The 26,384-nt window shown below is 40.7% G+C and overlaps 2 protein-coding genes across 3 annotated transcripts; one reads left to right on the top strand and one right to left on the bottom strand.

Annotated features, from left to right (window-relative positions):
• The first annotated feature begins 873 nt into the window (after window positions 1-873).
• mmd2 (monocyte to macrophage differentiation associated 2) lies at window positions 874-12,644 on the top strand. The gene is made up of 7 exons (XM_023348598.1): window positions 874-2,024; window positions 5,793-5,874; window positions 7,112-7,272; window positions 7,545-7,619; window positions 8,452-8,553; window positions 8,680-8,749; window positions 9,551-12,644. The coding sequence occupies exons 1-7, from the start codon at window positions 1,996-1,998 to the stop codon at window positions 9,749-9,751; spliced, it is 720 nt and encodes a 239-aa protein (XP_023204366.1). The 5' UTR covers window positions 874-1,995; the 3' UTR covers window positions 9,752-12,644.
• Window positions 12,645-12,776: 132 nt separating this feature from the next.
• ap5z1 (adaptor related protein complex 5 zeta 1 subunit) lies at window positions 12,777-24,873 on the bottom strand. Of its 2 annotated transcripts, XM_023348597.1 has the most exons (18): window positions 24,762-24,873; window positions 23,703-23,840; window positions 20,643-20,823; window positions 19,694-19,844; window positions 19,499-19,611; window positions 19,246-19,420; window positions 18,231-18,278; window positions 17,149-17,289; window positions 17,016-17,053; window positions 16,611-16,773; window positions 16,002-16,180; window positions 15,782-15,924; window positions 15,587-15,705; window positions 14,404-14,531; window positions 14,239-14,336; window positions 14,031-14,163; window positions 13,239-13,453; window positions 12,777-13,152 (listed from the first exon to the last, which is right to left on the bottom strand). In XM_023348597.1, the coding sequence occupies exons 1-18, from the start codon at window positions 24,800-24,802 to the stop codon at window positions 12,900-12,902; spliced, it is 2,457 nt and encodes an 818-aa protein (XP_023204365.1). In that variant the 5' UTR covers window positions 24,803-24,873; the 3' UTR covers window positions 12,777-12,899. The 2 variants fall into 2 exon arrangements, with proteins under 2 accessions (XP_023204365.1, XP_005806137.1); XM_005806080.2 differs by lacking the exon at window positions 18,231-18,278.
• Between the last annotated feature and the right edge of the window lie 1,511 nt (window positions 24,874-26,384).

The raw sequence follows: 26,384 nt of genomic DNA, 5'->3' as shown, positions 1-26,384 counted from the left end.
CTCATTTTTCAGGGTAACTGCTTTTTATTACCGAGAGATTCTCATCTTTATTTACTTTTCTGTGTCTTTTCGTTGTGTTTACGGCAAAATACTCTGGCTGGGTTTTGTTCAATTTGGTTAACAATTAAAATCTTGTAACAGAAGCTACTTTGTCATTTTTTTTTCTTTTTTACAAATGGGAAGTTTGTTAATAGGAACTTTTGGTATCCCTTAAAATTCTTTCCTCTTCCTGTTGCCTTTGGCTGCAAATCAAGCTCAAACTTTAGAAACCCGCCTCCAAGCTGAGGCTGTTCATGGGTTCTCCTGAAGTTTTTACTTGTTGAAACTTATTATGAATTTCAACAAGAAACTTCAGAAAACGCCAACAGTCAGATTTCTGAGTTGTCTTGTGCTAACTCAAATGGAGATGATATTTATTGTTCAGCTCTATAGCTGCTAAACGATGTCAAAACACATGGATATACTATATTTTGTCTACACCAAAGCCCCCAGTGAAGCCTATAAAAGCGCAACATAATCTGAATAATCAAATCTTGCAGGCAGCGTTACATGAATGGTGAGGCTTTCCCTTTTCCCACAGAGCAACTGTAGCCACAGTCCAATATTGTCTTCCTTAAAATGCTGAAAAAGGACAGTGTTTTTTTTAACCTTTAAAACTTTATTAGAAATATTTCCCTGTTTGTAACTGGCTAAGAAAAATAAATGTAGTGTCCTTGCGAATGGTTGCAATAAAGTGATAGAAACTGTCGAATAAAACTGATGCAACTATGATGAATTCAATGACCACTTGATTCCAATTTTAGACGTAACAAGCAACATGTGCTATTTTATTCATCGGAGTAAAAAACATCGGAACAATGAGCGATTTGACACCAAGAAGAATGACCGGACACATTTCAGACTTCTCAACCCAGAATCTTCTCACTAGACTTAAAACTTGAAACCTAGACGATCAGAAAAATCACAAAAAACAAACAAGAAGAACACCTTCTTAAATAAAGTTTGAGGGTTAAGATGTAGCACGTTCATTTGGGGGGTAACACACACTATGTTCATAAAGCTCACTCAGACAAAGGCACCGAGTTGTGATCAGTTTCCCCCCATTCTATAATAAAATGTTTATTTAATCAAAATAAAGTCTTCGCTTTAGAAAAACTTAGCATTTGGAGAAAGCACATGAGGCACAAGTCAGCTGACGAGTTCTTTTGAGTTCATAATTTGTTCTTTGTTTTTCATCAAACTTCTCCTCCCAATGTGTCGACTTGTATGTTGCCAATAAAGTTTGAAATCTCGTGCCTAATGTGATGTCATCGACTCACAACCATGCAAAGCAAAACTAGATTTTTTTTTTTAATTAAAAAAGTTATACTTGGTGAAACTGTATAATAACCGTTTCATTGCCCAGCTGTCTTTTTATTATTAGTGTGCATCTGTAAGAGAGAGAAAGAGAAAGAGCTACAGCTCTGGACTGTGTCTTTAAGCGGTTGGCCTGTGTTTGTATAACAGAACCCACCTAAAAGTGTTGCGTTATGTTCCACCAGCCTCGCTGTTCGCGTGTCGCCAACGTGCAGCGAGGAGGAGCTGTTCGCTGCTGATGCGTTATCACCAGGAGAGGGGAAAGGGGAGGGGAGGGCTTACAAGTCCAGTCCCGCGGAACATCCTGCAAACAAGTCCGGGAGTCGAAACCAAACTCCGCTCAGTGTTTCCCCCCCACACCCTCCTCGCGGCGCTTCGCTCCCTCCGTGCTCGTGTCGTGATGCCGCTCCGTGGGGAGGAAGTCTCGGCGCTCCAGATATAGTTGGCCCACTCTGCAGGTCGCTTTTGCCCTGCTGGACATATGAGCGAGCGCCGTTTTATTGTTTTCATCTCCGAAAGCACGGCGGTGGGACATCCGGCATGGAGAGTCCGTAGGAGGAGGAGGAGGAGACCACGGTCGCTACTGGGTTGGTGAAGAGAGCGCGAGCGCACCGACGCACGCGCTTTTCTGCGCTCGAGATGGACTTCAAGAAGACCAAATTTGGAAGGTAATTATGGGGGAAAAGAACGTTTGAGCTCATTATGAATGAAACTAGACTCCCACACGGCGGACAGATGTTGTGCATCTACCACGCGCTGTGACGCGCTGGCGCGAGGACAATCAGAGCGATTTACGGATTAGTGAGCGCGCGCATATGCGAGGCAGCAATCGGTTCAAATATTAATCTTTCTCCCGGGATCATCGTATTTCCTCCACCGGGGTACAGTGGCGTCGAAAGGTATTCACGCTCCTTGAAACTTTTCACCTTTTGTAACATGGAAACCACCACAGACTTCATGTGATAGAACCAGAAGGCCAACACTAAGTCAGTGCAACATTCACGACTCTCATCGTTTTCATTCATACAAAACATGTGGCGTGTATTAACCAAGCCAACACTTCCTATCTGTCCAATTGTCAAATTGGATAGACAACATCCGTAAACATCAATATTCACGTTTTGCTACGGATTCTCACTAAATTTCACGTTTGGACTTTGACTGGTCCATTCCAACACATGAGCATATTTCTATTTAAACCATTTCACTGCAGGCTGTCCTGCCGTAAGATTTTCGCTCTCTAATTATTTTGTCGTCCAGGATTGTATCCCCGAAGAAAATAATTTACACAACATAATGCTGCCACCACTTGTTTTCACTCTGTCTATTTACTGTAAGTTTCTCCTTAGAAGGTCAAATCTGGATATTGTTGTATAACCAAGCAGTACTTTAAACGTCTGCACAACTTTATCCCCGATCTGCTGATCGGCCAGATTTTAAGAAGAGCTCATAGGGGCAGTAGCCCAGGGCGCCGTTTGTTTGGTGGGGGGGGGGGCTATTAAACCTACCATGAATCAAGGCATAGCTGTGGATGACAACCTATTAGTGTCCTGTAATTTGCATTAATAAAATAGGTTTTTCTTAGGGGACAGGGCACCAAAACTGCTCTGCCCGGGGCCACACATCCTTGTAAATCTGGCCCTGCTGATTTAACACTGGTGGTGGTTTTATATGTCAGATTAAAGATGGCTGAAAACAAAAGAAATCCATGTGTAGTTTTCCTTCTACGTCACAATCATCTGCTATTTTATATTACTCTGTAACCCCCTTGAAACACATACATGGGTCAGGCTTCTGTTTCTCAGTAAGCCCCCCCTCCTCCCCCGATGCGGGTCATAGTTCAGCGTCGTGACACCAGTTTATCAAGTCCAGTCCTGCCCCGGGACGTTCACTGCGTCGAAGGGGAAGCTTGGCTATAATCGTGAGAACCAGAGTCGGGACTCCCAGAGGAGATTAACTTGATCTTCGCAGTGAAAGGAATAGCCTTGGAGTTACTCACGCACAGATTCCTGCGGCGCACGCTGGGATCCAGAGGCTCTGATCCTTACATTATTACGTACAGCTGATCCTATTCATGCGCTGTGTGGCGCAACGGGCCCTCTGTCTCAGCGAGGAGAAAGCCGGGCTCCTGCAAACACGTGGGAACATTTAGCCGGCATGTGACGCCCATCTGTGCACAAAAGGAGAAGAAGAAGAAGAAGAAGAGGCAAGTCTTGTTAAGAAGAAAGAGAGGATCAGAAAAGAAGACAGATAACGCTGCCATCCATCCTGTGCGATCAGCCCCGTTTTTCAGTTGATTACACACCCTGGCACACACACACTCAGAGTTCTGTCATAGCTGATTAGAGAACAGCAGAGCGCCACATGAAGCCACAAACACAGCAACGGTGCTGAGGAGAATAGCTGCTCGCTTGTTGTGCGTTCTTGGCACGGCCTCAAGAGACGGAGGACAAACGGGGAAGAAGTGGCAGCTACTCAAACATCGGATGTTATCTCACTAATTGTTTCTATATTTCTGCTTTGAAGTTTGACAATAAAAACTTTGACTTTAGTTCGTCATGTCACTGTTTTGTTTTTTTGAACTCATGTAAGTAGGAAGGGAATTCCAGTGAGGCTACAGAAAGCAGGACCAGCCACTTTGCATCATGTTGAATACAAACAGAAAAATAAGGGTGAAAATGTGATAAAGAGATCTGCCATGTACATTTTGGGACCCTGATGCCCACATCCACTAGCTAAAGCCACCACAGACGTCAACAGATCTGTTTGTGGTGGAGAGAGGGCGGGGTTGAAGGACAGATGATGCCTAATTATTTATGTATAAGCTTCAGATCTTAGCAGCTTTCACATTTGAAACCCAGTCAAAGCATATTGGAAAGGGTTTATTATCCACAGTTCAATGTGTTATTCTTTATAACTTTTGATTTATTTTTTTTTTAAAATGGCTGGATGTGTTTTTATAGTCTTTCTACGTTAATTTTTCGGCTATATGTGCTACGACTCCCGGGATCTCAATAAACATAAAGATTTCTTCCGTTGTTTTTTTTGTTGTTGTCATGATTAAAACTATAATTCGTCATGCCGGGGAACTGGAGTAAATATAAGAACAGGTGATTAACAAAGATGATGTCAGATTATGATTGTAAGGATATCTATTTTCAATTCTGATTCAACTCTCAAAACTGGAATTTCAATTCCAGGAAATCATTCTTGAACTCGCATGGGGATTAAAAAAAGGAAACCCACTCAAAGATTTTGGTCAAAACAAACAGGAACTAATCAGAACTTAATCCACCTGTATAACAACCTCTGACCTACATTGGTAAAACATGTAATCCCAGAGCATGATGGCGCCACCATTATGTGGTTATTGTGTTTCCCTTGGTGATGTGTTGGGATCTTTTGAAATTATGGCCCATAAGTTATTTTGATTCCTTCAGACTATTATATATTCCCCACCAATCAGTGGCGGCCCCCAAAGGGGTAGCTGGGGAAACCTGCTGGAAATATGCTAACTAGCCCTTTGCCCCCCCCCAGAGAATCATGTTTCGTTATAAAAAGTCATCATGTAAAACTCAATAAATAAATAAATGCAAGCATATGTAGTTGTCCCACCCTAAAATATGGATAATAAAGTTTTATTTTGCATTTAATACACATTCAGCACTTGTTGCTGACAGGCTCTTTCCGCATGTTTTTGTTATTTGATCAGGATACATGTAAAAAAAAAAAAAAAATTATTTCCTCCATCACAGAAGCCTGGCATTTTAACATGGATGTGCACAGTTTACAGAGAGCTAGCATATGAACGCCTCCGTTGTGCATCCTATTTAATCAGCAGTAAATCCCTCCATCCCAGCTCACAGCACATCTGGAGATGTTATGAAACCACGTTTTTTTTGTGTGTTTTTTTTTTTTCCACTCGCCCAGACTAACACCAAGTTACGTGAGCGCAGCCCCTCGCGTGGGGACGCAGGTGCGTCCGCGCCGGTCGGGTCGTGCCGTTTGGTTGCATATAGGCCGTGTGCTCATCATCATGCGCGCATACCTCTTACTGCTGCTTGGCTTCATGGTTGAGCGAGAAAGAACACTTAGGAGGAGGTGAAGCAGAAGAAAAACACACGAGGGGAAGGTAATGTTTTGTTTAAGCCTTGGCTGCCTGCTCACCTAGAACTCAACTTGTCATTGGAGAATTGGACATTGTTTAAAGTCATGTGACTTAGTGGAAGGCCTCAGTGGGGATGTTGAAAGCTAAAAGTCACACAAAGTGTGATGTGAATTAGAAAACTGCAAATCCTCCAAGAATAATCACTTGCCCAGCACATTGCTCCGGTTCCCTTTGTGTTTTCGGAACCAGTAAAGACACAAATTGACCCGTCTGGCCTCTAAATCTACTGCTAATGTGTTCTCTGCCTCTCTGCCGTCGTTGCGGTCAGGTACATGAACTGCAGGGTGCCGGCCAACAAGCGATACCAGCCCACAGAGTACGAGCACGCAGCCAACTGTGTCACACACGCGGTAAGATGACCAGCATGTATAGGGGGAGTGGGAAGTGTTTGACTGGATGTGGAGGCAGAATGGAGAGGACAGTTCTTTCTCTTTTGGCTGTGTGACGGGAGGAGATAATCTGCGAGTTTCATTTAATCTGCTGTAATCCTTGCAGCCTCACACAGATGGAACGAAACAGACGGATGCAGAAATTGGAAGAAAATGGAAAAATAATGCTCAGTCGTGTTTAGGCTTTTTTAGATTTTTGGCTTGAGCCGTGATGTATTAACCGCCAAGCATGTTCACACCTGCCACTGATCATTTATGTACATTTGCTCCTTCTTGGACACCAGATTGTTAGAGATGAGAGTCCTTCTGTTTCAGCATTCATTAATGCTGCATTCCAGTTGTACTTGGAACTGGGAAATTCTGAGTTCCCAGTCTGAAAATCAAGTAACGCACCCTCAAAAGTGGGTTTTCCTACTGGGAAACGAGGAACAACTCCAACTACCCCCAGTTACGACTTGCAAGGCGAACTTTGCGTTTCAATAAAGTCCGATCCTCCCGTCAACAGTAGTGACGTGGTGAAAATATTTAACATGACACATAAAGCTCTGGAAATAAATAAGAGACCACTTAAAATGACCAGTTTCTCTGATTTTACTTTTCATAGGTATGTTTGAGTAAATTGAATTTAAAAGAAAATTCTATTTACTACTCACGTCTCTGAAATTCAACGCAAAAATTTATTTATTTGGAGAAAATGAGAAATGGTCAAAATAGCAAAAAAGATGCAGCGCTTTCTGACCTCAAAGAATGCAAAGAAAACAAGTTCATATTCATTTAGAAACAACAATACTAATGTTTTAACTCAGAAGAGTTCAGAAATCAATATTTGGTGGAATAACCATGAGGCTTTCAGTGGGGTTCAGTGCAGTGGGCTCTTCGTTTTTTCCAGAGCTGTATGTAAAATGGGTCAACAACCAATGTTTTATGTTGCGCCTGCAACTATACGCTGAGAAAATTAAAATTTGTTTGCTTATGGAAGGAAAAACTTAAAATGATGTTCATAAAAGCTATTAGAAACAAAGTTTAGGCTCGCCGCCATGTTGAAACCTCTGGTGTGAAGTCGAGGCCAGCATTCGTCCCAGCCAAAATATAAAATATTTCTTTCAGCCTTCTGTTAAAGAATTAACAACAAAAAATATATATGAAGCTCTGAGTTAATCCCAACAATAATTTATGACTTTTTTTTTTTTTTTTTAAGTTTTGGATTCTTCCCAGCATAGTAGGCGGGTCTGCGCTTTACTTCCTGTCTGTGGACAAATGGCACCGGGTCGCCGCCTTGCTCTATGGGAGCGGTCTCACTGGCCTCTTCCTCACCTCGACGCTCTTCCACACGGCCGCCTGGAAGATCAGCCATCTCCGGTGGGTGCTTGCACCTGTGTGCATCTCAGCAGTTCTAGTAGATTTTCAAGTCGCCATGGGTCTGTCATGTTACAGTGGGAGAACAATAGTGGAGAGAAGAACGCGACTTGTTTGAAACTTCAGTAGAAGACCGCTTACAAATGTTCAAATCTGTCAAAAACAATGACTTTCCGGTGGTTTCATGCGTTTTCTAGTACTGAAGCGTAACATTTTAGATATAATTTCATAAGACCGTACTGAATTTGAAATGTCTCGTCTGTAACTTTTTGTAGGAAGGTGGAGGAACGTTTCCACATGTGTGACCGGATGGCCATCTACTTCTTCATCGCTGCCTCCTATTCTCCCTGGTGGGTCTTTGGATTTGATTGTTCTGTAAAAATAAAAATCAAACGCCATCTAATCCGGTTGGGTTTTAGGCACTGGGACACCATCATTAAGGTCTTAAATGGCATCTATTGACACTACTTGATTTGACAGGTTGATCGTTACCCTTATTGGTTGAGAGATTGGAACAGTGCTGTGCTAAATTGGTTCAGGATTTACTTGTGGGACAAAGATTACACCTGGAGTTCCTCAAGGCTCAATTCTCAGGCTCCTTTCTGTTGAACATCAATATACAGTACTTGCCTTAGCTCTAGAGTAGAGTAACGAGATCTTGTCGTACAGGATTTTGCAATATTAAAACTTCACCTATGGCAGGAGGCCGCTGTCGATATGTACTGCAAGTTGTTCTGATGCTGAAAGAGACAGAAAGCATCACAATGACTTCCAATGCCAGGACGTCTGCAGGTCTGCAGTGGTAAATGTTGCACTGCAGACAGTTGAAGCTCTGTCCTAAGGTCTGGAGAGATTCAAGAAGTCAGAAGAAGAAAGATGTCAGATCGGCTAAAGGCCTTTTTGCAGCATAAATTGGATCTTTGTGGTTTTCTTAAAAGTAACGCTAAAATTTGGTCTCATCTTGTGAACTCAATATTGTGTCTCGTCTTGAGTCTTTGGTTTCATTACAACATATCCTCCCTCATCAATGCTGATGACGCAAGACTTTATGTTCATGCTTCGCCACAGGACAACGGCTCCTTACAGTCACTGAATAACTGTGTCTATAATGTTGGCGCATGTGCGGGGAAACATTTGCAAGTTGGAGGCACGTGACCAGAGTTGCATTAAAACCATCCACAGGTTGATGCTGAGGGAGCTAGGACCCTGGACGTACCACATGCGCTGGCTGATCTGGGTCATGGCTTGCGTTGGGTCCACGTACGTCTTTTTTTTCCACGAGAGGTAAGATTCTCTCAAGTTCTTAAAGCTTTGCGTGAACGTGTTGACTGAAACCCAACTCCGGCCCTCATGTGTTCAGGTGAAACTCTGAAGTCTTGTCTTTTTGACGCTCCCGTTCTTGCTCCGCAGGTACAAACTGGGAGAGTTGCTGGGATATGTGACAATGGGGGCTGTTCCTGCGTTGGTCATTCTGTCCATGGTGAGCACTAAAACAACAGGGTCTAACTATTGTCTGTTTTCAGCTTCAAGCTAAGCCCTTCTCTTATCGTTCGACACTTCCTTCCATTGTGGTTGAACTGCACGGCCCCTATAGAGAGTCAAGCCGAGACCCGTTTGCTTCAGCGCATTTCCTCCGAACACATCTTCTTGCTCTGCTAAGCCAACAAATGCAAATGTTTGTCATTAACCTTCTTCTCTTCTGAATCATTGTGGTTAGACTCATTAGAAGCCCCTAATGTTTGCTTTCAGCGCCTGAAAGTTGAATCTGCTCTTCTAAAACCTCTTAGCTTTGAGTTTAGAGGCCCCGAACTCACCAGCTAAATCTTTAAATCTGGTCATGTTATTTTCAGAAAAGATTAAAAGAATTCGCCAAAGCGGCTTTTAGGTTTATTTCAAACATCACTGAAACAGGAGCGAGGAGTGTAACGGATATCACTGGGAGTGTTTTGCCCTCACATTTGTGATATCAACAGTAGCCGCGTCCTCCGGGATGAGACTGGTAAACTTTTGAAACACTTGAAAGCAACAGAAACATTCAATTTGAAAAAAATGGTACTTGATACTCTCTAAGTAATCAGAGGCCAGTTTACTAAGTGTCCCTTAACATGAGAATAAAAAAAATCTGGGTAGGATTTAGTTTCTGTGCTATTCTTTTAGTCAATTTATTTAACTTTTCCTTTTTTACTTCTAACCACTTCTAACCAAGCACAAGTAAACTTTCCCTGCCTTCCCTTGCCGTGCCCCCAGGCTCTTCAGTGACATGTGTCCTGCTCCATCACAGGTGGACCGCGCAGGCGTGTGCGAGCTGGCTCTGGGAGGCGTCTTCTATGTGGTGGGCGTGGCCTTCTTCAAGAGCGATGGGCTCGTCCCATTCGCCCACGCCATATGGCATCTTTTCGTTGCGGTCGGAGCGGGCATTCATTACTACGCCATCTGGAGGTACCTGTACGTGGCGGGACCACAGCCGCAGACGTCCAGGTGACGGACAGCTTTTCAGCCGATCTCATCGGAGAATATATACTGAAAGCTGCCGATTTGAAACCCGAAGGCGGCTACTGATGGTTGCACTTAAATGGACTGAAGGGTTTCATCTTGGGTTGGTGCTGATGATTAAACTCTCAGTTTTAGGGACGAAACACCTGGTCAAAGCCAGTACAGTAGGATAAATGGGAGCTTTTTCTAGTATATTATTGTGTTTTTGCTGTTAACAAGCTGACTAAGAGCATTATTTGTATCAAGTTTTCATTTGTGTGCCTAAATAGAGAACTGTGCAAAAGTTTTAAGCACTTTATGTGTTTTTGATTCTGAAGCCTACATTTTTTAAGCAATAACTTATATCATTGCTAAAATATTTTCTGTTGTTGCTAAACAGGCTTGGCATTGAAATATCTTCAGAAGAATAATTTAAAGTGTATGGTGGCCAAAGTGTTGAAATTGTTCACATTTTGTCAGGTTACAACCACAGACGTCAACGAGTGTTATGGTGATTTTATGTGACTGTAACCCAACAAAAAAAGGGTGCATAATCATGAAGTGGAAGAAGAAGAATACTCAGACTTATTTTCGTTGACGCTTACACTCAGAGCTGCAACAAAAGTTTAAATCGCGTCATGTTCGTGAGATTGAACGGCTCAATTAAAGTCCAGACGTAGGTCAGGTTCTTTTGGAAAGACGAAATTTTAGTCTCAAGATGTGCTCATTCCACCTCAAAAGGGTTTCAGTTACATTTGCAGTGAAAGGGGGTTTTGCAAAACCCAATACGCACCGCACTTTTCAGACTTTCATTGATAAAGAAATGAGAACCATAAATTGTTTTTTTTCCGCTTCACAGACAAATCACGTAAAACCCCATTAAACCACATCAATGATTATGATTGTAACATAAGAAAATGTCAGATTTAAGGGGTAAATGTACTTTTGCAGGGCACTATTGTTTGGCAGGATTAAGAAAAAAAGTATTTATAAAAGGACATAATGTCTGCAGTTTAAGATAGAAAATTATCTCTAAAGCTAAATGAAGATGACCGTTGATTGGCAGTCAAGGGAAAAACCAGAATGTCTTTTTTATGCTAAGCTAGCATAGGAGCTACTTTATGTTAGCATGAAGCAATAATTTCCAAGATGGTCGTTTTAAAGTGGTCCAGATTCAGAGTTGCGAAGAGTTTCTAAAGGACTTGAAAATAATTTTTGGGGGGGATTTTGGTTGTTTTTTTCTATGCAAGTCTAGTTCAAGTACCAGGTCTTGGTAGCGTATTGTGTCATGTGGAGGACAAAAGAAGAAGAATCAGTATCAGAGACAGGTCCCTTATAAGATGCATTGTTTTCCCTTTGGGAACCACAACATCTGAGCTAAAATAGGATTTTCCTTTTGTTGAAACAGGAATCTGGTTTTTGCTTTTTGTTAGATTCAACTGAACACGTTGAACAATTTGCCTCTTTGCAACAGGCTGCTGGTAACAAAGTGCCTAAAGATCCAGTTCAAAACGAGTTCTTTGCTCAGTCGGGTTGTGTGTGTTCACACTCACCACTGATTCAACAATTAGCAGCGACAATTACTGAATAATTTATAGGCTGGACTTAACTGACGTAATGAACAACATGAAATCGATCAGCCGTTGGGAGTGAAAATGAAAAAAAATCTGATATATCTCAAGATTTTTTCACAGTAACTGTAACCATTTGCTCGTTTTGGGGTTCCAAAACTTACCGGCCACTTTTAATTACTGACTTTATCTCAAGGTGAAAGTTTTAGGGAGGCATTCTTTTATGGATATGCTCTGCGTTTCGCTGAGAATTTCTGGTTAAAAGTCCACTCATCGGGTGGACTGAGAGCGTGGGGAGCAATGAAGACGGACTTAAAGCCCGACGTGGATCGACAGCTGCTCTCAGGATAAATGTCGTCTGATTGTAATTTTGTTGTTGATTTTTATTTGTTTGTGAAGGTGTCGCTAATTAATTTGACATAATTTGCTATGGTAACATGTCGTGGGTAAATAACTCCAATCTGGCATCATTAAAGATGCGTCACAGAGAACTGACGAAAGGAAAGGTTTTAAATTGTACAGGCAAATTCAAGACGGACTGCAGTGGATCTAAAAAGTGTGTTCTGCGATGCAAATAAAATGAGACGATGATAAATTATTCATATTCAAATTTAACATGTTGCATATCCTGTAGTATTTGACTGAAAAACAAAGACATCTGAATTATCCAGTTACATAAGTGTGCATATTGGAAAATCATCCAGTTTTAGTCTGTTTTCTTGGTGGGATTGTTCTGTACCCTTCTCCTGATTGATACCTTTGACCAGCTAGATTGCTTTCACTAGAACAGCTGATATTTATTTAAGTTTCATCAGATCTTGAAGAGCGAATACAGAAATGATCAGATCGATGCTGTGCTCATTTATGCAACCAGGTTTATGAAGCTTTTATATTTGTTTTTTGGGGTTTTTTTTAGCTGATCTGCACTAAAAGTGGGAAAAAAGCGTTGAAATGATTTTATCAAAACTTCTGTAGTCATTTTAAAATATATACCACTGCATTCAGACTCTTTACGTAGTCTGGACTGCAATTGCCAGTTATTTTGCTAATATGACGCACTTAAATTCACAAGCACTTTTCGATTCACAGATGTTTCATTTAATGTACAATTTAATCAAACCAACTAGTTGAATCTGGCTTACAGTGTCGATTTAATCATTTTAAGCATGCAGGTTTTCATGAAAATTTTGATTTTTATTGATGATGCCTAAACAAGGACAGTAAAAACCACAAGTGAGGAATTTTCTACTGAAATGTGCTACTGTCTTAAGACACCACTGACTCAGGAAGTGAAGCACAGTGTGTGCGTGTGTGTGTTTTTAATCAAGTATTTTTTTGTAAAAATGCTATTTTTCAGTAAAATCATTGTAATAAATATGACACTTTAAAAACCAGTGAGATTTATTTATTTATACACATTTACATTTACAACATCACTAAATCTAATTTATTTACTAAAAAAAAATCTAATTTCAAAATGAAGGTGTTTTGTTGTTCAGATAATTCATATCAAGTGCCAGTGCAGGAGAATGAAGTGTGTGTCTGTCACTGTGTGAGTGTGTGTGTGTGTGTGTGTGTGTGTGTGAGTCACTGTGAGTGTGTGAGCCTGGTGAGGACTCGGAGCTGCAGCGGCATGGCCAGGTTCGTGTCTCTGTGCCAGCGTGGCGTCAGGACGTGAGGGGGCGGGGTCAGGACGCTCTGAGCCACACCGGGGGCTTTCAGCAGAGACCACAACTCCTCACCACGGGTTACTATGGCAACGAGGTCGTCTTCGTCGGCGCACCAGGCAACCGAGCCGTTTCTGGCTGCAGTTCTTAGCTTGGAGAAGAAAAGAGACACCCTACCGAGAGACAGAAACAATCAATCACCTTACATTATTCTAAAAGGAACGCTAATAAAACACACGCACACAAAAAAGTTATTCACCTTGGAATCAAGTCGTGTGATCGCGACGCCAGTTTAGCCAGCGCGCTCATCAAAGTGGTGATGACTTTAGGGGCGGGGCACACCGTTCCAGGAGGCGGGGCAGACGAGGTTATCTCAAACAGCACCGCCTCCAAAGTTTCAAAACAGGAAGTGATGAGCGCCACGGAGCAGCGGGAGTCAGACGCCGCCGACAGGTACTCCCCCAGGACCCACACCTGCCGACCAAAAACAAAACAAAAAAAAACAGCTCAGCGTTTTCTATTATGTTTTATTATCATTTCTATAGAGTGACGGACCCGCCCACCAAGTCAGGTCTGTACGTACGCAGATGAAAATGATGAAAAAACTATTTATTACTCCTTTTTTTAGGTATAATAGCGCCACAAACAAATATTGTCCTTCAGAAAATACTCTAAAACACAGTTACTTTAATAAGTGAGATTTATATTGCGAAGCTGCACACAGTAACCGCGTTTAAACACATTTTCAAACTTACTGATATTTACTGATGCTCTTGTGAAACAAACAGTGGGGAAAAAAAATATAATTCTGATAATACTGAAAGGTTTTTTAAATTAACATCATTATTTTGAATTCCTCAAGACAACAAATCCAAATTATCACCATAAGATCATTTTAAAAATAAATGAACAATAAAATAAATGTCTACCTCTACACTTGACTGTTGCCAACTTAGCAACTATGTGGCTATATTTAGTGATTTTTTCCTTAAAAAAAAAACATGATTGGAAACATTTTTAATCAGAACCAAAACTGTTCTTTTTTCTTTACCACGTGAGTGTAGACTTCTTCCTTGCTGTAGACGTTCGCTGTTGTCCCAGCAAACTCCAACAGCTCGTGTGATTGGTCCACAACCAGAGAGGGGCGGAGCTTGCACAGCCTCAGCAGGTGACAGCTGAACACCCTGCAGGAGCAACGAGAGAGAATAAGGAGGCGGGGAAACGGAGACGGAGCCTTTAGGGAACGTCTCCTGTTGTACCTGTGTATCTCTCTGCTGTACGTGGGGATGGCGAGGAGGAGGCCGCTCCTCTCCAGCATCACCAGAATCAGGTGAGCCAACAGCTTCTCCTGACCCACCTGAAAACCAACGACGATGTTATTCTGTCTGCTCCAAATGTTAACTCGGGATGCGCTCTGTCCCTACCGTAACAACCGTGTTGAAATAAATGTGCAGCAGCACGGGGACGACCTGGGCACAGCGCACCACTCTGGGCCAGTCGGCCGCCTCGGCCAGCAGATCGTGGAGCGTGCTCAACCGGTCGATGGTGTGACCTAAGAAGAGAAGCAAAATCAATTCGAAAAAAAACACAATTTTATTACCAAGCACCGGTGTAGAAATAACAAGTCTTGAAAACAACAACAATTATCGAGTTAATCTGATCAACTAACAATTAATTTATAAGCGGTCATTTTCTTTAAAAAAATTAATTTTGTCTTATATCAAAAGGGTCAATCATCTTTTCATATCATAAAGGGCTGAATTTGTCATGATATGCTGAATTTAAAAAAAGCATAACAAAATGTTAACATTATTTTTGTTGCTGTTGCATCAAATACTGACTGAATGAACAGAAACTTGTGGGTTTCTCATATTACTACAGTTAGACATATTCATGAAACATAACAAAATGGGAACGTCTCAAGCTGCAGAACAGAAATGTAAACGATGAAAAGAATAAAATATGTGAAACAGTACTTCTTTGTGAACATCTCTCTGTTAATGTGTTGTCTGTGGTTGCCTTTGAAAGAAAGTTAAAACTGCTTCATGAAGCACTTTAACCCAAAAATCAACCTTGCTCATTAGGATCGTGTTTTGTTCCCATTATGTAATTTTTTTTCTGTTATGCCCTCTGCTGTTCAGTCTTCACATCCTCGCCTTCATACCACATCCGTTATTTTTTTATTGAGAAGTTGATGCTGTCCCGTCATGCATCCCGGATGAACGAGCGTCATTAAGCTTGTTCATGTTTCACAACAGAACCGCAGTAAGGGCGTTTTACGTCCCACGTAAAACGCTCTGGACTCTGTTTGGATCCTTTCTCTTTTCTGTTCCGGTATGGGCCTGCCATCTTTATTTCTGCATCAACTGACTCCACTTAGGGATGACCAGCGCCGCCCTCTCCTGGATGGCGGCCAAACTACAACACTGAAAGAAGGTTTAAGTGGGCGCTGTTAGTTAATAGATTAGAACTAATTTTAACCTAATAAACCATTAATCATAAGTGTTTTAACTGTTTGCTCAGATAGATTTCATACCCGTCTGTCACACGTGTGGATTATGTAAGTGTGGAGAAAGAATTCCCAACATATCTCGAGTCCATCACTACCTGAGCCCGTCTCCACTCGAAGCAGAAAGAGGAAAAGTCCTCTGAACGCGGGGTTTCGAAATGCGTCGAGCGACAGCAGGCCTCGGCTGCTCGACTCCGAGATGGGCAAAGACACGGACCTGCAGCACGCACATGGAGAAACAAGTGAGACATGGGTAAATAACCAGCGTTGAACGTGTTTGTGTGTCTGTAAACCTGAGCTGCAAGACGAGTGTAGCAGAAAGGCACGGCAGGTCCAGCAGCGTGTGAAGCATCTCCACCGCAGTTCCTTCAGTAACCAGAGAGGGCAGCAGATCCACAAAGTCATCCACGACCGCTGAGCTATCCCATGCTAAAAACTACACACAGAAGGGTCAGAAAGTGAGCAGGGATCCACGCGGCGGGACGCAGCATGCCTGGGTTTTTGGATAGACACCTTCAGGAGGTTCGGGAGGAATCGTATGAACTCAGGAGCTCGGAGCCGCAGGCCGTCCAGGTTCTGTCGGAGGAAGCGCAGCAGCTCGTGGGCGAGGAAAGGGTCGTTGAAGAGCTCTGCGGGAAAGCGGGCAAAGACCAACTTCCACACACACTCGCAGTCCACGGCTGCCATTTCACCTGCACACACACATTCAGGGTCGCATCTACCGTTATTCAATTTCAGATAAACAAATTTGTAGTTGTTGGTGGATTTTTCTCCATATTTAACATAAACTGCGTTGTGGTTTCTATGCAGCTCTCAAATCAACAGTAGAAAGTTGTCAAAAAGACAGCATTCAGAGCAGAGTCTGTACACTTTTCCCACAATTTTCACGTTTTTTTTTTTTTTTTTTTTTTTTAAATCAGACTGTATGATTAAAAATTTTTGATCCATCATAAAGGATCTGGCGTCAAAAATAAAACGAGTCTTGCAGAAGTAGTAATAAATACTAACAAAAACCAACTTAAGCTCAGTGAATGATTTTATTGTTTTTGTTTAATTATTAACAAGCTCTGACCACTGTTGAGGGTAATGTGTAGTAAATGTCAGTCAGCCTTCAGCGCTCACCATGGTTGAGGTAGAACTGCGCTATGGGCAGCAGGACTCTGGCATACGACAAATCCGAGCTCAGCCGACTGAACAGAGCCTTTATGGACGGGAAGGTGCGGAAGACCATGGAGGGGTCCTCTACGCACACGCAGTCCAGGATGCACACGGCCTCCACCATGCACTAACAGAGAGGAACCAGTCAGCACACAAACAGCAGTGGTGTGATGTGTTTTTGTGAATATTTTGATAAAGGTCTGGCTAACGTCACTATGAACTATGGAAACACAAAGGGTTCATTGGTGGAGAAAAAAAACATATCCAGATTTCCCAATAATTAAATCTTCAAAAAATCAATGAAGTAGAGTTATGGCCCAGCTCCTTTTCATGAAATCTTTTCATGATTTTACACCTTCAAAATCTCACCGCTTTTTGCAGTTCCGTGTCCGACTTCTTCTGTGCTTCTGATGGAAAGAGAGAAATTCACACCGGAGTTCAGCCTCGCACGCTTAAACGATTCGAACTAAAAGAGGAGGATTTCCTGGTGGAGCTCACTCACTGCGATCGCACTGCTCGATCAGGCGCTGGCAGTACTGGAACGCCTTCTCTCTCAGACGCTCCTTTGGGGGAAGAAGGCGGCTGGAGGAGGACGTCGCCGAAACCATGGAAACCACTGATCCGTCCACTTCTGATCGATCATCTGCGACATGCAGGGTCAGGTATTAAAGAGTGGAAAGAAAAGAAGCTTGGATTGGACTGCTTTGGACCCACATGGATCGAGGCCCAGAAAACAAACAAATAAAGAAAAGCAGAATGTTAAAATACTTTGCAAGCAAAACAAAAAGACAAAAAAAAAATTATATGCATTTCCTTTCTATAATGAGCAACTTTGTGTTCTGTCACATAGAGTAAAAAAAAAAGATGTGTTGAAGTTTGTGGCTAAAATGTGACCAAATCAGTTCAAATTTAATGGATAAAAACATACTTGCAAGCCACACCACATGTTTTCTGACTCAACTTTTACGATAAAAACAACCCATCATAGGCGATGATCTAAATGTCACTAAAGTTTGGTTTATTTAGCTACTTTAATGTCATATTTACATAGAATAGAATAGAATAGAATAGAAGTACTTTATTCATCCCAGCAGGGAAATTACTTCGCAGTTACAGGATAGAGACAAGACACAATAACAACTACCACTGAGTAGTAGTTCTTTAAAGTAGAATCTTTAAAGATGCGCAGACAAGTTTAAACAGGCATTACCACCACAACCTAAATGCTACATCTAATATTTAGCACAAAACTAAAAAGTTACATTTCTCACAAAGAAAAACTCTTAAACATGTAACATATTTGACTCCAGGGGTATGAAATGGTTAGTGCATCATTCTCTGAAAGAAACTGCAATCACTGCAATTTATCCAACATGGACAGCAGAGACAGAGGAAGTTAGAGATCAGAAGCTAGTGGCGTGTTTTGTTAGGGATTGTTTGTTAGGGTCAGGTGCAGCTGGGATTCATAATCAGCATTTCAAATTTGTTGAGCTGCCTCGAGAAAACGTTTCGGGAGTTTAGTTGAGTTAATAATTCTCAGATGTGAACGCATGCACCGAAGATCCGTGAATCCTCATGTCTTACCATTGGAAAAGGAGTGGGAGAGGGAGAGGCTGAGCTGCAGCCTGTTTGCTGGAGATGATCAAAACAAAACAAAAAAAAAGGCAGGTTGTTTCATATGAGCGATGTGAAGGTTGAGTAACCTCTGTGATTCATGGGTTGAGGAGGCTCTTTTACAAAGAACAAAGTCCCATTTGGTTAGCATACGCCTGTTCGTTAAAGTTTGAAACGCTGAGCAGTAAAACATCAGTCACACATATAAGGTGCCTTGTAAAAGTATCCCTAGTCTTTGAACTTTTTCCCATTTTGTCCCTTTCCAAGCATAAAGTTCAATAGATTGCAATAAGATTTTTATGTGATAGACTAACTGGGAAATGGACTGGCCCAATCCATTGCCAAACTCTGGCAGAACAGCTCTTTGTTTTCAGTCTCGGCCTCGTTTTTTTAGGACATTATGGATGCAAACTTTGACTTATTTGGGCTCCACTATTGGGTTTTTCCACCAATAACAATACAACTCAATGTTGATTTTTGGGCATACGCTGCTATCTTACATTACCAAACATGTACAATATTTACTGTAGAAAACTGTGGACTGGATTATTCTAGTGTAAATACAGATTGCCCAAATCTTTGTTTCTCAAGATGAAAAGTACCTTGGGTTCAGTTTTACAGGGGTAGAGGCAAAAAGAGCCGTAACTTTTTAAAACGGATGTGTCTTATTGGTTGGTAGACAAAAAAGTTGTGAGGCAATCTTAAAGCAAATATTAACTCTTAATCAATATAACAAGTCCTTTATTAGCAAAAAATATATATATCTAAATTTATTCGTTTAGCTATTGGGATAAGTCTAAACTCAAAACTTTATTCCATACTTATCAAGAAATCCAATATGATCAAATCCAGTTTCACCCTTTTGTAGACTTTCAAGGTAGGAACTTTGGTTTAGGGTTAAGGTTACTGATCTGTCATAAAAGCCTAACTTCCATTTAAAATACGCTAAAGTTTGTGGCGGTAAGATGACAATCTGTGGTCATACCAGCGTCCATTGTGCTGTTTCCGCTGGAAACAGAGTGGTAGGTGAGGAGCCAGCGGCGCAGCATGGAAAACGAATAGACATTCATCCACTGGTCCTCCGTGAATCCCTGGCCCACGCAGAGCACGGTGAAGAAGTCGCCCGACACCGAGCCATCCAGCTCTGCTGTGGGCAGAGGCTGAGACAAACAAAACATGGATTGAAACACAAAGTTTTCAAACTTTCCGCGGGGACATCTTGGGTCCAGATCGCTCACCTGACGGGACCTGGGTCCTGTGAAGAACCCTCCCAAGGAGGCTCCACCCCCCTGCAAGATGCTTGCGTAGCGCAGCCAGTCGACAAACTTTTTACTCAGGATGGTCACGTGTTCTGGAGGTGAAAAAGAAGGATATGAGTCACAAGTACCCGTAAATACAGAGTCCCGAGGAGCCTCTTTTCGTCCGCTGGTTACCTTCGGTGAGGCTCTCTGGGCTGAGCCTGAGGATGCTGTTGAGCACCGGCAGGGTGAACATGAGCGAGCGAGTCGGCCCGTCAGACGGCCGGCCCTCCAGACCGTGAACGAGCTGAGCGCAGAGATTGTTCAAATCCGTCCTGGATCTGGCCTGTTGCAGCCGAAGCAGAGCGGAAAAACAAGTCGGAAATTATGGCTGCAACTATCAATTATTTCAGTTATTGATAAATTGATTAATAACTATGAAGATTAATTGATTAATCGGATTAAAAATTGGCACATTATGCAGATTTTTTAAACTTAAGCTTTCCTTATGCAAAGTTAGAAATACATTAATGCAAATAAAGCGATGCAATTATTAATAAAATAATTTATTCCTTTTCTAAACAGGAAAATAAACATTTTATTGCCTGAAATGCAATGACAGCATTTTTTTAGTGAATCACTTGTAGCAAAGGATGCATCTGCAGTGACAAAATTACTTCTACATCAAAATGTGAAAAGCTCAAACCTTTCTACTTGACTTAACATCAATAATACAGCGGAGGGCTGACCTGTTAATGTATGTATTTTTTTTTTATTAACTGATTAATTGGATAGAAAAAGGTGCTTAGAAGTCCTTTATTTCTTTTTTACAGAATTTGAACCAGGTGAAGCTGAAACTTCACGACTCTAGGAATTCTGGGTAAAACATATTAAAGCTTTTCTTTAAATCTTAAATGCAAAATGTATAATCAAAGCTTATTTGCTGCTTTGATTATGTTGTTCTTTTAGCAGCTGGCCTTTTGTTCAGTCTGATTAATCCAGTTCATGATTAATCGATTAATTAATTGATTATTCTAGTAATTAATTAATCGGGACTAATTCAATGAATCTTTTCAGCAATAGTTGGAATGGCTCACAAATAAAATAAAATTCTGAGCATATTCTTTTCTATCTTCCTGCAAACCTGCGAGACGAGCAGAGCGGCAGCATGCGTGTTCAGCTGACTGACGTTCTCCTGGATGTTGTTCAGCTCCTCACCAGAAGAGGGCGGCGTCTCCCTGAGCAGAGCGGAGCTCAGCACCTGGAGCTGCTCTGAGGGTGAGGAGAGGAGCAACAGCAGCCTCTGCTGGAGATCTGAGGGCAGCCTTTGATTGGTGACAACAGAAACAGCAGAGCAGTAAGGATAAAAAAAAAAAAATTAAAAAAGTACAAGTTAAATATGTTAAGCGTTAATCAGAGAAGAAGTCAAAGTGTTTCATAGTAAACATGTGTCAAACTCAAGGCCCGTGGGCCAGATTTGACCCACCGTAGCTTTTTATGTGGCCCTCTAGATTCTAGACTAAACACTAAGTGTGCTTAAATATTATGTTATCAATCAAATCAATGTAATTTTTATCTGTTTACTGCCAAATTATATCAATCAGTCCCTCCAGCTTCTTGAGAATTATTGTGGAAATTCAAGCAAAATCAACAAATCCCCACACTTTTTTGAGATAATATATATTTGAGAGTTTATTGCAGATTTTTCTCAAAAATGGTCAAAAACTTCCTTATTTGTACTAAACAGCTGCCTCAGCCTTAATTGATATCAGATTATGGTCCGTGATCTCTACAGCGAGTAATTTTACCATCATAAATAAGTGCAAATATTTCCAAGTTAGTCCCACAAACACTTTGATTTTATTGCAAAAATTACAAACAGTATAACAAAATCCTGGAGGGACTGAAAAGATGTTCATTAATATTAGTTAACTTTAAGAATTCAATAATATTTTAACAGTCGGTAAGCAGGTTTTATCAATACATTATTATGGCACAACCGACCCTTTAAGAGCATTCATGGTCTTGATTTGGCCCAAAGCGAAAATGAGTTTGACACCCCTGGGAAAAGGCTTTCCAGCTTCAGATTCACACATCTCTGAATGCCTCCCGTAGAAAACAAACCTCACGACTCTTGTCACAAAGGCACAAAAGCTAAAGATAAACTTGTTGAAAGATAAACCTCCTGGTGTGATCCGGCGGCAAGACAACAAGGCGCTGCAGAGGACCACAAAGACGCCATCAAACATCATAAACCATCACATCTGCCTGGGATGAGATCTACAGCCGTTTGTTGCCCCTGGACTGATTTACTGTGTTGATACAGATTTGGACTACCGCTACAAAGAAAGATTACCAATACATTAAAATCTTCTTACAATTGAAAATTTTATTTACAACACAAAGTATTTGCCTTTAAATTCTGTTGTTTATACTAAACAGAAACACGTCTATTCATAACTTTTACTCAGAAGCAGCCGCCAAATTAAGTGATTTATTTAACTTGGCTAAATACGCTAAGTGTTTAAAAAGAGAGAGTGACCCGAAAGCCTGTTCTTTTTGCTAAAGGTAGAGTAACTTTTTTTTTCCTATTTCTTTTAATTGAGACAAATTTTAAACGGGATGTTTTTCTTTTAACAAAGCAAACATGTTAAACGCTTTTTAAGTTTTGGATCTGCAGTGGTTTAGGCCACCAGTAGCTCTTTATATCTCCAACAATAGCTTAAAATTAAAAAGAATCAAACTGATGTTTTTAAATATGAATTCAAAAACAAATGGAGGTTTTAGCAGCTTTTTCTGTTCTTATGGCACAATTACATTCATTTTCCACAAGAAAATCAATGACAAATAAACATTTAAATCTATTTTTCTTGTCTTTGGGTTGGCAAGTATGTGTTTTAGCTTATTTATAAAAAATTTTTACCCGTTTTTATAAATGCCAATATCTCAGAGAAGAGATATCCATCTTTTTTTCAAAAAGTGTTGTGTTTGTCTTTATTTTACAATAATCAAAAAGAAAAACAGGAATAAAAATGATGATTGTTTAGTAGGGACAACACTTTTTTGTGTGTGTGGGTGTGTGTGTGTATGCATATATATATATATATATATATATATATATATAAAAAATTCCCTTCTCACCCACCGCAGGTGGTTCTTATCCTCTGAGCTCGGGTCCTCTACCAGAGGCCTGGGAGCTTGAGGGTTCTGCGCAGTATCTTGGCTGTGCCAAGGACTGCACATTTCTGGACTGAGATGTCTGATGTTGTTCCTGGGATCTGTTGTAGCCATTGGTCCAGTTTGGGGGTGACTGCCCCGAGGGCCCCGATGACCACAGGCACCACTGTGGTCTTCACCTTCCAGGCCCTCTCCAGTTCCTCCCTGAGGCCCTGGTATTTCTCTAGTTTCTCGTGCTCCTTTTTCCTGATGTTGCAGTCGCTTGGTATTGCTACATCTATCACAACGGCTTTCCTCTGTTGTTTATCCACTACGACAATGTCTGGTTGGTTCGCCATTACCATTTTGTCTGTCTGGATCTGGAAGTCCCACAGGATCTTAGCTCTGGCGTTCTCCGCCACCTTTGGGGGTGTTTCCCACTTTGATCCCGGGGTTTCCAGTCCATATTCTGCACAGATGTTTCTGTGCAGAAACATCTGCACAGAAACATCTGTGCATGTTTCTGTGCACATTTCTTCTTTTTAGCAGAAAATACATTTATTTAAATAAAGGATATTCCTTTATTCCTTCGTGAAGGAATGAAGGAATATATATATATATATATATATATATATATATATATATATATATATATATATATATATATATATATATATATATATATATGTTTACAGATTTAAATGACTTATTTAGCAAGAGTCAAGGGTAAAAATGGCTCTTTAGATTGTAAAGGTTGCAGACTCATGGTTTAGACATTGCTGTCATTCAAAAATGTCCGACTAGATTATTTGTCTAAATAAAATATTGCATCCTTAGTCTGTGGTTGAGAAAGCAAATCAATGTTTTATGTTTTTAGTTTAAGACAAAGGCTAAACACAACCTAAAGCAGCGTCATGACATATTTGGGCTTTCGGAAAAAAAATAAGGGATCTCTGAAAACATTATTACAGTGTTATCAGACCTATCAAAATTATTATAACAAATACTTGTAAAAAAAAGTATCAAGATCACGAGGAGGGCCTCTTACGTTCTGGCGTATTTATTAGCGGACAGGATGAGGTGCAGCCTTTGCAGCGAGTCCACCGTCTCATGACCGAGCTCCTTGAGCTGGAGCAGCTTCACGAGGCGGCTGTAAAACTTCTGCAGCTCAGTCTCCTGAATCTCCCTGGAAAACAACCAAAACACACCGAGGCTTCATCTCACATTGCTGCACAAAAAGTCTTGAATCACGTCTAGTTTCTTGACATTTTACCAAACTTCCCAAGAAATGTCAATATGCCTGCAGGCTTTCACTCATTTTCAGTCCAGAACCTGATCATTTATTATTATGACTAAGGCTGAATCATTGCAGTAAAGTGACTTTTTTAAATGTTATTTTTAGCTCATTCATTTTTAACACTTTGATTCCTGGAATCTTTTTTTAAGTTTTATGTGCTTTGTTCTCCTTACATTGCTGTGTTTTTAAATCAACTGACAGACTCAGCAATTTAAGACTCTTTCAGGGTAAAAACAGTTCAAAATCTCAAAAGATTAGCTGTATTGTGCTAAAATATAGCGACTACGAGAACCAAAGGGCCAATAATGTCAAACAATGTAACCGCGTGGGGCATATCTGCACCGTGTTACACAAATAGCTCTTCAATGTTTCAGGAAAAATGGTAAAAAATATTCAAAACAACTGACATTATAATGACATTCCCAGGGTGTTCGCTTACCAGATCACATTTCACTGATAAGTCATTCAGGTAAAAACGCTTTTTTACATTCCAAAACAAATCTAGTAAATAATAATATACTGATTTCCATCTTAGTGACATGTTTTCATTTTAACATGTTACGGAGGGGGAAAGAAGGAAGCTGACTACTTCTTGTTGCAGCCTCGGTTTTTCAGTTAATGGCTACATAAAATATAAACAAAAGATACGTTTCAAGTTTTAGCAGCGTTAATAATTGAAACGTAAAAAAAATTAAAATGAAATCTACCCAAACAAGGAAGCTAAGTCGGGCTAACTGGTTTTAGCTTTGTTAGCAAAGCAGCACAAGAGCAAAAGGTTTTGAATAAAATCCAAACTTTCCGAGTCCTTACCTCGCTTGTTTAATTAAACTCTCTGAACCGAGAGAATACATTTTTTTTAAGCAGTCAGCCTTTCCACTACAGCGAAAGGTAAACAGTGCGCGTTTTAAACATGTCCGGACTGCGCTCACATGACATGACATCAGTTCCGCTTTCGATTGATTTGACTTGCATGTTTAACTTAAATAAAATAGCGCCACTATGTAATTTATGCAGCAACTAAAACGTATAAAAACTCGCACGCTATTCTACAAAGCAGCAATAAATAATAACTTTAATAACTTTAATAACTTTAAATTAATAAATTAATAACTTTAATAATAATAATAACTCGGCTGATGCCAGCAGGCCAACATGTCACGCCAAGAAATACATGGTTGACTTCCTCAGGCCGTCTCATTATTCCATACTGTGAAATCGCAATTCTCCTGTTGTGCGTAATTTTCGGTCATATTTATTGGTGACCCTGGTAAAGGTGTATCAAAAGCCTTCAAGCAAATTAACATTAAAACAACTCAAATACAAAACTTAACCCGAGTGCACTGAACCATGTTAAGAAGAAATGTTTTGATAAAATTAGCACAACCCTCTCTTCTGGCAACATGAGAGTGTGTTATCCTTTCATGGTTGGGCCGTACAGAAAGAGGGATGTTTGCGCAATTTCTGTTGATCATTTTAGTTCTGAGCCTTTCCTTATAATCGCCTCTTTCAGCTCAACACACAGGACTTCTACAGGACTGAGAAGGAATTTGTTTTGTGGCTTCTGAATCAGTCCTATGATGATTTGCCATGTTTTCCATCATTATTTGGAAATATCAATTGGTTATCCATTTTCAGCTTTCTGGTGGAGTCAGATACTTGTTGAAAATTTACTGGTATTTGAGAGACTTCATTTTGCCATCAACTCCAATATGGTCCTCCCTCGTGGAGGGTTTATGGGGAAAAAGCTATTATTTGACCAAAGCAGACAATCTCAGTTACAATCTGAGTTAAAGTTTAAAAAGAGGTTAGCAAAATCTACATGTTTTTCAGGAGTTTTTAAAGGAATAACACTCCACAAAAACAACAGTTAGCATGAGCGTAGCATCTAACGGTTATAATGGTGACAAGATGCCAACCTTTTCTTCCATCCTGCTCACTGTGCGCCTGCATTACTTACTAGGGACAAGTAGTGGGCGGACAGAAAAGGTTTGAACTGTCTAGATATCATAACCAGTCCACTGGTGTGGCGTCACAGAGTTTACTATGTTATAACATCAAATTTTACATCTTAAAATTGGGTCATAAAACTCCTATCTAGAGTACTTCAACGTATTTCCCTCCAGGCAACTGATGTCAGACAAATATATTATACATTTCAGCTCCTGTAAAGACCCACATATACCCAGCAGGACATCAAGGACAGAACTTTTTTTTTAGAATATAAATTAAGAACAAGCTGCAACAATGTCCAGAGAAGAGCTACAAGGATGAAATGGTGTCCTTTTGCTTTCGCAGCCGTGGAAGAGAGAACCAATTTCTCTTTTCTTGAGGATTATGTATAGGCCTTAACTCTCAAGCCATAGCTAGTGTTATGTTTAAAATTTGTTGTTTTATCTCATCAGTGTTATTGTTTATTGTTTATTAGTTATTTAG

This window comes from Xiphophorus maculatus, chromosome 16 (genome assembly GCF_002775205.1).
Source record: "Xiphophorus maculatus strain JP 163 A chromosome 16, X_maculatus-5.0-male, whole genome shotgun sequence".
Lineage (NCBI taxonomy): Eukaryota > Metazoa > Chordata > Actinopteri > Cyprinodontiformes > Poeciliidae > Xiphophorus > Xiphophorus maculatus.
Note: the sequence above shows the minus strand (reverse complement) of the source record. Positions and strands in the feature narration are given on the sequence as shown.